Source organism: Sminthopsis crassicaudata, chromosome 2, assembly GCF_048593235.1.
Source record: "Sminthopsis crassicaudata isolate SCR6 chromosome 2, ASM4859323v1, whole genome shotgun sequence".
Taxonomy (NCBI): domain Eukaryota; kingdom Metazoa; phylum Chordata; class Mammalia; order Dasyuromorphia; family Dasyuridae; genus Sminthopsis; species Sminthopsis crassicaudata.
This window is the reverse complement of record NC_133618.1, coordinates 398,236,852-398,249,779: the sequence shown is the minus strand read 5'-3', so window position 1 is coordinate 398,249,779 and position 12,928 is coordinate 398,236,852. Positions and strand designations below refer to the sequence as shown.

Genomic DNA, 12,928 nt, shown 5'->3' with positions numbered 1-12,928 from the left:
ACAACATGGAAACAACTATGAACAAATGAACAAACAAGATATATATCAAACACCTTCTATTCCTTCTTAAATTTCTGGACAAGAATGTCATATTGGGAAAAAAAAATCAGTACAAAAGGGAAAAAAAAAAACACAAGAAAGAAAAAAAAGAAAAGAAAAGGTAAAAATGGTATGCTTTCATTCACGTTCAATCTCCATAGTTCTCTTTCTGGATGTAGATGGCATTTTCCATCCAAAGTTTATGGGAATTGCCTTGGATAACTAAATTGTTGAGAAAAGCTAAATCTATCATAGTTGATAATCACATAATCTTGCTATTATCATATACAGTGATTTCCTGGTTCTGCTCACTTTACTTATCATCAGTTCATGTAACTCTTTCCAGGCTTTTCTGAAATCAGCCTGCTCATTATTTCTTATCACACAATAGTATTCTATTATATTATTATCATAACTTATTCAGCCATTCCCCAACAGATGGGCGTACACTCAATTTCTACTTCCTTGATTCTATTAAAAAAAAAATGCTACAAAGATTTTTGTACATATGGGCCCTTTTCCCTTTTTTAAGACCTCTTTGGGATACAGATCCCATAGTAACACTGTTGGGTCAAAGGATATGCACTGTTTGATGGTCCTTTGGGCATAGTTCCAAATTGCTCTTCAGAATGGCTGGATAAAGTACTCAATACTTACTGAGTTGAATTAAATTTTACTATCCATCTGCTACCTCGTTCTGTTTTTGGCATTCTCTCATTCCATCATGTCAAATGATGGAAGTGATAGCATTGATGGGGATATGCTGGTGTGAAAGTGAAAGTGGTTACTAAATAGTTATTTATGTCTTCTCTCCTTCCTAGGTTGTAAGCTCCAGAAGGACTGAGTTTACTGTTTTATTTATATTTTGTATCTTCTTTGAATTTGCTCTTGGTCACTTAACTATGAAAGACACAAAGTTTATTATTAACAAAACAGACAGTTAAATAACTTTCAACAACTATTAATCCACATGGCTCTTTTTCTTTTATATGGAAATATTGAAGACCTCTTTGATAATGGTATTAAAAGGAACTAGGCAGGCAAATATTCCACCACAGTATTCCACAGCAGACCACATCTTTACTATTATCTACTTGACTGGAAAATATAAGGGGTACAGGTGTTTATTGTATTATTCACTGACTATGACAAAAAGTGTTTGTTTCAAAACAGTGAAATACTGCCTTAAAAGGTTCCTTCCAGCAAAGTGTCAAAATGATATAGGATTTCTAGAAAGATTTTACAGTGTAAATAACTTTGTTTTACAGCCTTCTGATTGTTAATATCAAGTGAAGCATAAAACATGGAGATGTGCTTGCCAAAGGCAAATTTGGCTCTGTCAGAGAGAAATCCAGCAGAGTTCATGTCAAAGAGGGATTCTCTCTATACTCTTGGTCACTGATAACATTCTGCTGAATGCATCAAGCCCTGGTACACTGCAGTCTCTTGAATGAAATCCAAAATCATGTAAGTCAGTCTGGTCCAATCATCGACATAGGCAAAACTAAATAGAGAAATAAAGACTATTGACCAGATTGTGATATACAATTGAATGAATAACCTATGGCATTTATTTATCACTGGATAGATGTGGAGCTGACATTGCAAAATGACAATGGACTGAGCCCAGAATCAAACAGGAGGAAGATAGGATGGATTGTATTTGGGAAGCTGAAAAGCCTTTCCTGAGACAAAGACTTTTTTTTTTTTTTTTCACCAACATTCTTTAATACTGCAGGGTTGTGAGTCATAGAACATTGTGGTCTCCAAAGAATTAAAGTTGAGGATCCCCCAATGGGGAATGGAGAGGTGCAAAGTGAATACAAGCAGGCTGAAATGCATTATAAGCAAAAATGTCATGAAAGAAATGTACAACCAGAAAAAAAAAAAGAATGGGTTTTTCCTGTAGCAAAAAGAAAAAAAAAAAAGGAAAGTCCATAGATTTATACCAAAGCATATATGAATATTTCCAGGACATTGACTGGTCTTCCCATGGTAAACTTTAAAAAAAAAGATGGATGGTGACTATATCGTTAAAGGGAAGATCTATATCAATGAGATCACAGATTTCCTGGAATAGTGGCACTGTATTTTGAACAATATTTTCTTTTCTGGTTTCATTGGCAAAGGGAGTTCCCTGGGAAGATTTCTCTTAATACCAATCAGCAGATACTTTTCGATTTACAATCTTAGAGAGGTACCTGGAGCACTGAGAGGTTAATGATTACCTAAGATTATACAGTTATCATGGGTCAGAGGGGAATTTAAACCCAGCCAGATCATCTGGATGTTTGTCTGCCTCCTAACCTGTGCTACTTCTCACATAGACTATAATCTCTTGAGAGCAGGAACTGTGTTTTGCCTTCCTTTGTATCTCTCTTAGTTAACGAAGTACCTGGCATATAGTAGGTGATTAATAATTGTTTATTAATTGACTGACATAGTAGACACAAAGTTTGCTAAATGAATAATCTTCCTGGCAGTGATGATGAAGGCATTGATGGTAGTGGTGATGATGGGCACTGCTTTTGCTTACAACAGTGCAGTGAAAGTGAAAATGGTTGTAGCAGCTATTCCAGGGGGATAGCACTAAGGGTTAAGCATTCAACTGCTCTTCTATTCCATTCATGGCACATGCATCATAGTGACTTCTCCAGCTGGGCTTAGATCTGCTAGAAACAAGCCCCCTGCCAAGGCCTCAGCACTCCAGGCCTGCTTCCTTTCCTTCTGCCTGGTTAACCCTCTTCTAGGACCTTCCTTCACAGCTGAGCTCTAAAAGCAATACAAAAACACCAGGCTGTGGAGATGCCTGGCTAAGGCAAGACTAGCTCTAGCAAAAGCGGGTAGAGTTTGCAAAATGCCAGGTGGCCCGGCACCACCCCAAAACCCCCTCTACAGGGACAGACAGCCTGAGAAACCAGCTAATGAGGCCGATCTCCCCACTCCCTGGGAAGAAGCTGCCCTTTTCCGCTGTTTCCATGGTGACAAAGAGTTCCCCGAGTAGGATGCTTGCAGCTCATTTCCACTCTCCCCCACCTCACTCCATTCAGGGGGAGGCTTGCCCCTGTTCCAGTGAGAAGGGGGGCTAGTAGTAGAACTATGATCTGGTCTTAGCTACCTGGACCTTTAGTTTTAGCATGGGCCTACTTCTCATTGCCTGGCAAAAAAGAATGAGCTAATATATAAAGAAGGAAGTCATTATAAAAAATAGGACAAGATCAGCTGTGCAATAAATAAATCCATTAGCACATAAGCTTGTGAATATATATGTGTGTTTCTATATGTGTGATTCAGTATCTTTTTGATATTTCCAAAGAACTGTGATTTTATTGCTGCCAATGTTCCTGCTGCTGGCACAGATCACAACCTGTCCATATATCTCTAGATAGTTTCATTGAATTGCTATAACCTCTTCCAAAATCTGGAAAAAATTGCTTGGTGACAAACCTTCTGGTGATGAGTGTGCTTCTGGTCCTCAGATAACAGACACATAATTCTTGCCAGGTCCATATTCAAAACCTTTCGATTTTGGCAGGACCTATCAGAGCTTATATTACACTGGCATCCATTGTCTCTGTTCAATTTATATGACAGGTATGTGTGAATATGCATATGTAGATACAGATATAGCTGTGTATGTAAAATATTTATCTCCCTCTCAGGAATCACTCATTACAGGGGGCATGGGATTCAGAACTCAGCTCCTAGAACAAATAGCTTCAACCCAACTGTATTTTTCTGGAAACAGTCCTCTAGTTTCTTTCCTGCCTAGGATACTGTTAATGGCTGATGGTTGGGAATTTCTGGAAGGAAGAGATAATGGGGAGCTGGATAAAGTAAAAAGGGAAATCAACTTCAGGCTGAGGGAGTGGAATAGAGGCAATGGATGGGATATAAATCAGGATCACTGGAGGCAGCCCCATTCCTCAGGACTTTGAATCTGAACCCAAGATCAGTCACAGGCAGGTATGTGGCCATCTCCTGAGCAGAAAAAGGTTGAGGTGGGTCAGGGGAGGAGGGCGGCAGTAGATTATGAGATGAAAGAGGATAAAATTCTGCTTCTGGGGTATCAGACTAGGACTTTCTCTGGGATAGAAATTGACCCAAGTTATGAGAAACTTTCTTGTTCTAACCTCCTACAGCCTTAGTATCCTGTCCTACAGCCAAATCTCATAAACTTTCAACCCACCAAGGTAATTTTTTCATCAGACAGAAATACAGAAATAGAAGGGGGATGTCTTTTCTGATATTCCTCTGTGTAGAGAGGAAAGAATATTGAATTGGAGATCAGAGCACTGGGTTGGAATACCTTATTTGCTGCTGATTACTCCTGTATCCTTGCAAGGGTATCTTAACATTCCTGGGTCTGGTTTTTCTCAGCTGAATTTAATGGAGTTAATATTTGAAATATTTTTAAGACTACTATGGGGAACAAATGAGATATGCATGAAAAAAAATTTTTTTTTTTTTTTGTAAATCCCAAGGAGCTTTGTGAACATCAGCTATCATCCTCAACTTTTCTGCTAAATTGATAGCACCAGTAACACAGATGAGAGGATCAGGATTGGAACTTGACCTAGTTAGATGTAGCTTTTTCCTATATCCATCTTTCTTGGTTCATCTCACTTCCCTCTCTTCATCTTTGTATTCTGCTTACCCAAGCCTATTGCTTCTATTCAGTTTTCCTCAGCACACACTTCTAACTCTCCAGGTCTTTCCTCCCTAGTTCCCCTTCCATCTCTTGAAAAGCTAGGTTAAAGAGAGCAGGTGAAGGACAAACGCTTCCATCTCATGGAGACAAGAGAGCTGGCTGGCAGGGAAAATTAAAAGGATTCCCTCTGCAGGGATATTCCATGGATGTTCCAGGAAGATCCAGGTGCATAGGTTTTACTGTCTTCTGGATCCCTGCTCTCTCTGGCCCAAATCCCAGAGATCTGGGAACAGTTTGGAAGGAGGCTGGCTTTAACATCCCTCCCGACCAGCCATCAATCTGCGTGGTATAAAAGGATCAAAAACACACCTTTGTAGAACTGGGGGATTTTTTTTTTTTTTTTAAGCAAGAGATTCGGCCTCCCTGCGTCCCAACCCCGAGCCCTAACCCCAATCCAGTACACCTCTCAAATGCAAAAACACCTGTTTTCTGGGACAACCCCGCAATTCCTTGCCCCGGCTCTGTCTCTGGTTGTTTACCTAGTTCTTTAATTCAGTCCTCGGCCCTTAGGAAAAAGCCCACCTGTGCCTGCCAACCCAGCCCGTCTCCTCCGCGCCATCTGAGCCACCCGAGGAGTGGCTGGCTGGCTGGGCCGGTGGCCTGCAGCGTCCCTGAAGCACAGGGAGCATCAGTCTTCGCCGGGGCACTCTCCCTCCCTCCCTCCATGCCCCTCGGTACCCAGGCACACGATCCTCAAGCGCGCCTAGCCCCGCTGCACCACGCTGCCTCTTACCTCGCCCAGGTGGGATGCCTGGCGCCGCTTCATCCTTCAGGGCCCGGGGGCGGCCAGATGCTCCCTCGCACGCCTCCGTTCCCGCCCCCTCTTGGATTCCCCCCGCGTTGGAGGCGCCGCGTGCAGAGAGCGCTTGGCTCGCGGCTGCTCCGGCTCGCCCGCCTGGCTCTGCCCGCAGCGCCCGCGCCCGCTCGCTGCCTGCCTCTCTCTCCGCGGCGCACGCGCTGCCGCCCGACTGCGGGGAGTTACCGGCCTGGTCTGGCGAGGGAGGCTCTGGAAGTGAGCATGGGCTCAGGCCGGCTTGGGGCTTCGGGGCTTCGGCCGAGGGCAACTGAGAAAGGCAATCCTTACTCCCCCATCCTTCTCCGCCCCCTCCCCACCTAGAACCCTTCTGTAGTGCAGGGAGCCCACCTAAACAGAGGCTGGCAATGAGGAGAGCCGAATGTGAGTGTTCTGCCACCGAGTCACTGGGGGCCTTAGTTAGGCAAGTCACATAATCCTTCGGAGTCGCCACTTCCTCCTCGATGAATGAGATGAATTCCAAGATTCTTTCCAGTTCTAAAAAGTCCAGGGAAACATTGGCACAGTGAAGATGTAAGATGTGGCAAGCAGCCAACTGTCTGACCCACAGCCAAAGAAAGGAAAGGAGCTGAGATGTGTCTGGAAGTTAAATCTTGCAGCTATTTTCTATAAGTGGCCAGTGAGGTAGACTGCGACTTTAGGAAGAGAAGCTTAACCCTGCCTTCCCCCAGACACTTACTACCTGTACAGGCAGCTCGCTTCACCTCCCAGAGACTCAGTTTACTTATCTAGGAACAATCCTACTCCTACTACTTATCTCACCCGATTACCCTGACGCCCTAGCCTCCAACACACAAACAAGGACTGGTCAGGGTTTTGTCTATCTCCCTATTAGTACTGGCTATCTTTCTTTGAACTATTTAGTTCCTTATTCTATAGATAAGGAAATTTAAATCTAGGGAGGGTAAATGAGAATTTAAACAGAATATATAGGGATTGCAATTCTTACTGTGCAAAAGAAATTTGGTCTTACACACATATATTGTATCTAAGATATACTGTAACACATTTAACATGTATGGGATTGCCTGTCATCTAGAGGAGGGGGTGGAGGGAAGGAGGGGGAAAATTCGGAAAAGAAGGGAGTACAAGGGATAATGTTGTAAAAAAAAATTATCCATGCATATGTACTGTCAAAAAATTATAATTATAAAATTAATTTTAAAAAATATATAGGGATTGGAGAAATAAAGGAGAGGGCCTGAGTGTCATTCATTTCAGGATTCACCAAAAGATAATCATAATTTTTTCTTCCTATATTTATAACTTTAAAAATGCTTTTATATCCATTATATTCATATATATATATATATATGTATGTATGTATCTTCTGGACCTGATATAGCAGAGATTGTAGTACCTATTTTACAGATAAGGAAATTGAAGCTGAAAAGTGAAATGTCTTGTCCATGGTCATATAGCTATGGGTAGATGAAGGCAAAACTTGACAACCAATACAATATTCTTTACCAATTCAGTTCACCTAGTACTGTGCTAGACAGCCCACGTTGTCTGAGTCTTTGGGATTCTATTTGAAGTTTTCTTGGCAAAGACTCTAGGATCAACACTCTATCTACTGCATCACCTAGCTGCCCACCTCTTCTAAATGTTTGTTAAATTAAATTCTACAAACTTTTGAACTGTTTTGCCCTTCAGAAACTTCTAACATTTAGAGGTTGTCTTGAACCTTTTAATCCACATTCGCCATTCCAGGCACAAATATTTCTTGTTTAATCTTTCCTCTGTTGTTTCCTTTTCCTCCTACTGCTCCCGGTGTAGGCATCTCAGTCCCAGGACCTTTTCTCTTTTTATGTTCTATCCCAAGGGTGATTTTATCTACTCCCACAGCATTTGCAGATGATTCCTGAATCTACATTTATAGCCCTTTGAGCTCCACTCCTGCATTTCCAAATGCCTATGGGACATCTCTACTGGGATATAGATACCTCAGGCTCAGCATGTCCAAACTCATTTTTCCTTCTAAAAACCTGCCCCTTCTCCAAATTTCTCTATTTCTATTTATAGCATCACCATCATCCCAGGAACCTTGGAGTCATCTTTGATTCTACCCTCTCCCTCACCTCCCATATTCAAGCAGCAGATGTGTTCTTGTCATTTCTACATTCACATTATCTCTCATATCTACATCTAGCTTTCTTCTCTATTACAGCTATCCTAATCTTTTAACAGTCTTCTAATAGGCCTTCCTGCCTCCAGGTTATCTCCTCTCCAAACCATTCTTCATATCTCTATCTCAGCCAAGGTAAATTTCTGTCCTTAAAGGAGAAACAATGCACCATACATGCATCTTCTCTCATGGTAGAGGGTAGAGGACTAGGAAAAATTGTTGTAATATGTTATTAGACAAGGTTTCTATATTGGATGTTTTTGCTCATTTTTATTTTGTTACAAGGCTGATTCAATCTAGAATGGGGTGGATGGGAAAAGATGATGTAAATACATAATGAATCAAAAGAGCATATTTAAAAGTACAAAGTAATTACTTAATGTACTGCTCTGGTCATTTCACTACCCCCTGAAAAATCTGTATTTTCTTATTACCAAATAAAGAATAGGACACTCCCCCGTATCCCTGTCACTTTTTTAGCATATAAGATTTGTAAAAAGTCAGTGATGACAAAAGATAAAAATAATCAAATTTTGGAGGAGCTGTAGAAAGACTGAGACCTTTCTACATTATTGGTGGAGCTATAAATTGGTCTAATAGTTCCAGCAAGCAATTTGGATTTTGTTGAGAAAGGTATTAAGATGTCCTTGAGACTTGTCCATAATACTGCAGAAAACTCCCTGGAATTCACCTCTCAGAAGTATTTTCAACCCTTGTAGTCCCTATCTCTGATTAGATGTTCTCAGAACTTCCTTTTTTTTTTTTTTTTTTTGAGGGGGGGGGAAGGAAGGTTACCAGGCCAGCAACCCCTTCATTTATCACTAGGCTCCAATCCAAACTATTCCTTTCTATTTGTATCCCCAGAACTTAATATTATGCATAGCATGTAGTAAGCATTTAATAAATGTTTGTTGGTAATCCAACCATTCTGGAGAGCAAATTGGAAGTATGCCCAAAGGGCAATCAAATTGTGAATGCCCTTTGATCCAGCAATACCTCTACTAGGTCTGTGTACCAAAGAGATCATAAAAAAGAGAAAAGGATCTACATGTACAAAAATAAAGCAACTCTTTTTGTGGTAGCAAGAAATGGAAATTAAGGGAATGCTCATTGAATGGTTGGATGAATGGTATGTGAATGTAATGGAATATACTATTATGCTATGATAAATGATGAGCAGGCAGATCTCAGAAAAATCTGGAAAGCCATAAACTAAAGATGAAGGAAGTGTGCAGAACCAGGAGAACATTGTATCCAGTTACAGCAATACCTTGCAATGATCAATCATGATAGACTTAGCTCTTCTCAGCACTATGATGATGCAAGATAATTCCAAAATACTTATGATGGAAAATACTATCCACATCCAGAGAAAGAACTACAGAGTCTGAGTGCAGATAGAAGCATATTATTTTAATTTTTTTTCTTTCTCATAGTTTAACTCTTTTGTTTCATTCCTTCTTTTACAACATAACTAATTGTGGAAATATGTTCAACGTAACAGCATTCTTTGTTGTTCAGTCATGTTTGACTCTGTGTGATCCATTTGGGGCTTTCTTGGCAAAAATATTGGAGTGGTTTACCATTTTCTTCTCCAGCTCATTTTTAAAATGAGGAAACTGAGGCAGACAGAGTTAATTGCTTGCCCAGAGTTGTACATTTGAATTCAGGATTTGAATTCAGGGAAATGAGTCTTTCTGACTTCAGGCTTGCACTCTATCCATTTTACCACCTAACTATCTTATCTTCTGCATAGCAGGTGCTAAATACACTTTTTAAAAAATTAATTGAAGCAAAGTGGAAAGGCAGGGAATTCACCTGGGAGGGCAAGAAAGAGGAGAGGAGGAGGGGGGGGCAACAAGTACACATGCCTTGCATAATCAAGGCTAGGCTGGGCAGGAGAAGGTCTTCCAGCATCTTTATGGCCTCCTGGGCAGCACCTGCTACTCTGTGCATTCAGACGCCAGTTGTGAGGGGCCCATCACTGTTGGGGCACTTGGGGCCCAGAGCCCAACACAGGGGACTTTGCCCTGCACTGTGTAAACACCAGGCAAATAGAGTATGGGCTATAGAATATTAAAAAGGTCAGGATGTATGTATCCTACCCCTTCCACTGCTTCTTTCTTTTTTAACCATTCTCCTTTTCTCCAGCTCTTAGCCCAGCTTAATTAGGCATTTTCTCAACCTTAGTTAGCCAGCCCTAATAAGTGGGTTCTAATAAGGGTTGAAGAGAGCCACTGAGCATATCTGGGAATGAAATGAGAGTCTGGAAAATATGCAAACACCATTCAAATGAGCACATTCTGAGTCAAGAGCTTGGTTGCTTTTAGTAATGAGATGGGCAGCTGCCTGACTCTTCCCCTTTTTGTCATAGATCATTCACCCAAAACTTGCCCAGAGTAAAGGAATAGCCAGGAGAATCTTCTTTGTCCCTGCCTCCCTATCACAAAAATCTGTACTATGTACCCATAGCACAGCTGCATCCCACCAGCCCCTAAGCTGTTCTCCTGCCGTCAAGACTTTGACATTCTGATTTGATGATTCACATAGCTTTTAAAATCCCTCTTCCTCTTCTATTAAAGGCTCCAGAGACTGAACAGAGGGGAGATGGGTGCTTCCTTTCAAGCATGAGTCTATCTGGGCATGTGATAACCACAGTTATCTCAATTGTAAAATTTCTACATCTCCTCCCATGAAGTCTTACATATATTATGTAAATATTTAATCCTACAAGAACACATGATTTATGTGCTATAAATAGAGTATCAGAATTTGGAGTAAGGGTTAGAGACATGGATTTGAATCCTACTTTGGACACTGGTTAGTTTGGGGATCCTGGATATGTTAAAATCTCAGTTTTCACATCTATGATATGGATACAATATGGATATATAATATAATGCTTTCAGTTCCTGACACTCTCACTTATAAGGATTAGATGAGCATAAAGTAGATCACTGTTACTATAGAATATCCTTAAAGCATGAGGGAAGGAAGGAAGAAAATAAGTACTTATTAAAAATCTAATATGTGCCAGCTATTATTATAAGTACTTTATAAATATTATCTTGTGTGGTCCTCATAATTATCCTGGGAGGTAGGTGCTATTATTATTCCCATTTTGTTGTTGTTCAGATATTACAGTCATGTCCAACTCTTCATAACCCATTTGGGGTTTTCTTGGCAAGGATACTGTAGTGATTTGCCATTTCTTTCTTCGGCTCACTTTACAAATGAGGAAACTGAGGAAAAAAAGGATTAAGTGACTTGTCCAAGGTCATACAACAAGGAAGTATCTGAGGTCAGACTGAACTCAGAAAGATGAGTCTTCCTAATTCCAGACCTGCCACTCTAACCAATGCACCACCTCTCCCTTAGTTTATTATAATAACCTCCTAATTGATCTCTGTCTGAGGCCAGATTTATACTCAGATCTTCTTGACTCTAGGCCTAGTGTTCTAACCACTGTACTATCCAGCTGCCTCATGGGAGAATTCTACATGAAAGTTTCCAAATAAAATTTCCAAATAATGGAAACCATCCCCTTCTTTAAAAACAAAAACAAAAAACAAACCCCAAAACGTTTTGTTTTTCTTTTTAATTAAAGCTTTTTATTTACAAAACATATGCATGGGTAATTTTTCAAGGGTAATTTTTCAACATTGACCCTTGCAAAACCTTTTGTTCCAAATTTTCCCCTTCTAACCACCCTCTCCCCTAGCTGGCAGGTAGCCCAATATATGTTAAAATATATCTTAAATCCAATATATGTATACATATTTATACAATTATCTTGTTGCACAAGAAAAATCAGGTCAAGAAGGAAGAAAAAAATTGAGAAAGAAAACAAAATGTAAGCAAACAATAACAGAGACTGAGAATGCTATGTTGTAGTCCACACTCAGTTTCCCACTGTACTCTCTGGGTGTAGACGGCTCTCTTCATCACTGAATAAGTGGCACTGGAAACCATCCCCTTTTAAGCAAAGAGATAGTGTGATACAATGGAAACAACATTGGTTCTGGAAATAAAGGGCAAAACGTTCAAATTCTGCCTCTGATCTCATGCATGTGATCTCATGTGATCTCAGCAAGTTCCTTAAGGCCATGGTCCTCAGTTTTCTCACCTAGAAAATGAAGCTGTTGATCTAGATGCCATCTGTAAACCCCTTCTAGTTTTAGATCTATGACCAAATTATGCTGGTCATTAGATACTACACTTTCTAAAGAATACAAAAATCATGTAAGAATGAATTCCTGCCCCCCTTAGGGAGTTTGTCATTTAATAGCAGCGTTAAGACATTTATAAAAATAAAAGGAAAAGAAAAACTAGGAATAAAATCAATGCTATGAGATCAAGTAAGGAAAAGAGCACTTCTAGGCCTGAGGTTCTACTGGATATGGGCACCTGGGCTGAATGAGATGAAAAAATATATTTACATAAAGAAATGGGAGACAGGTGAGGGAGGGGTACTGTTAATTGTCCAGTTTGGCAGGAATGTTGGATCCATGAAGGATAAGAGATAATACTACTAGATGATTGCTGTAAGTCTCAAATGCTAGCATATAAGCATTTTATCTCATGGGCAATGGAAGTTGGGGAGAAACCACTGGAGAGTTTGTTTTTTACCAAGGGAGTGGAATGATCAGAACTGTACATAAAGAAACCACTGAAGAGTTTGTTTTTTTATCAAGACAGTGGAATGATAAGAACTATGCAAAAAGAATCTGGAAGTTTCATTTTTTCCTTTTTGATATGATTTTTTTGTGCAACATAATTGTAGAAATATGTATAGAAGAATTGCATATATTTAACATATATTGGATTACTTGAGGGGATGGGGAGGAGAGGGAAAAATTTGGAACACAAAGTTTTGCAAGGATGAATGTTAAAAATTATCTATGCATATGTTTTGAAAATAAAAAAGCTTTAATGAAAAATAAAAGATAAAGAAAAAATATCTGGAAGAGTTTGCAAGGCAGAGTGCAAAGGAAAGGAAGGAGGCAGGGAGGCTGGTTAGGAATTACTGCAAAAATTTTTGTTTTTTTTTCCAGATTATTTTTACCTTCTGAGTCCAATTCTTCCTGTGCAACAAGAGAACTATTCGGTTCTGCACACATATATTGAATCTAGGATATACTATAACATTTAACATGTATAAGATGGCTTGCCATCTAAGGGAGGGGATGGAGGGAAGGAAGGGAAAAAATCAGAACAGAAGAGTGCAAGGGACAAT

General features: G+C 40.1%; 1 protein-coding gene across 1 annotated transcript in view; it reads right to left on the bottom strand.

The window, feature by feature from the left end:
- Positions 1–5,661, bottom strand: part of SLC6A7 (solute carrier family 6 member 7) — a 31,946-nt gene extending 26,285 nt beyond the window's left edge. The window contains exon 1 of the mRNA XM_074291773.1: positions 5,484–5,661. Coding sequence (XP_074147874.1) covers positions 5,484–5,516 — 33 coding nt within the window. The 5' untranslated portion in view covers positions 5,517–5,661. The remainder of the gene's footprint in view (positions 1–5,483) is intronic.
- Between the last annotated feature and the right edge of the window lie 7,267 nt (positions 5,662–12,928).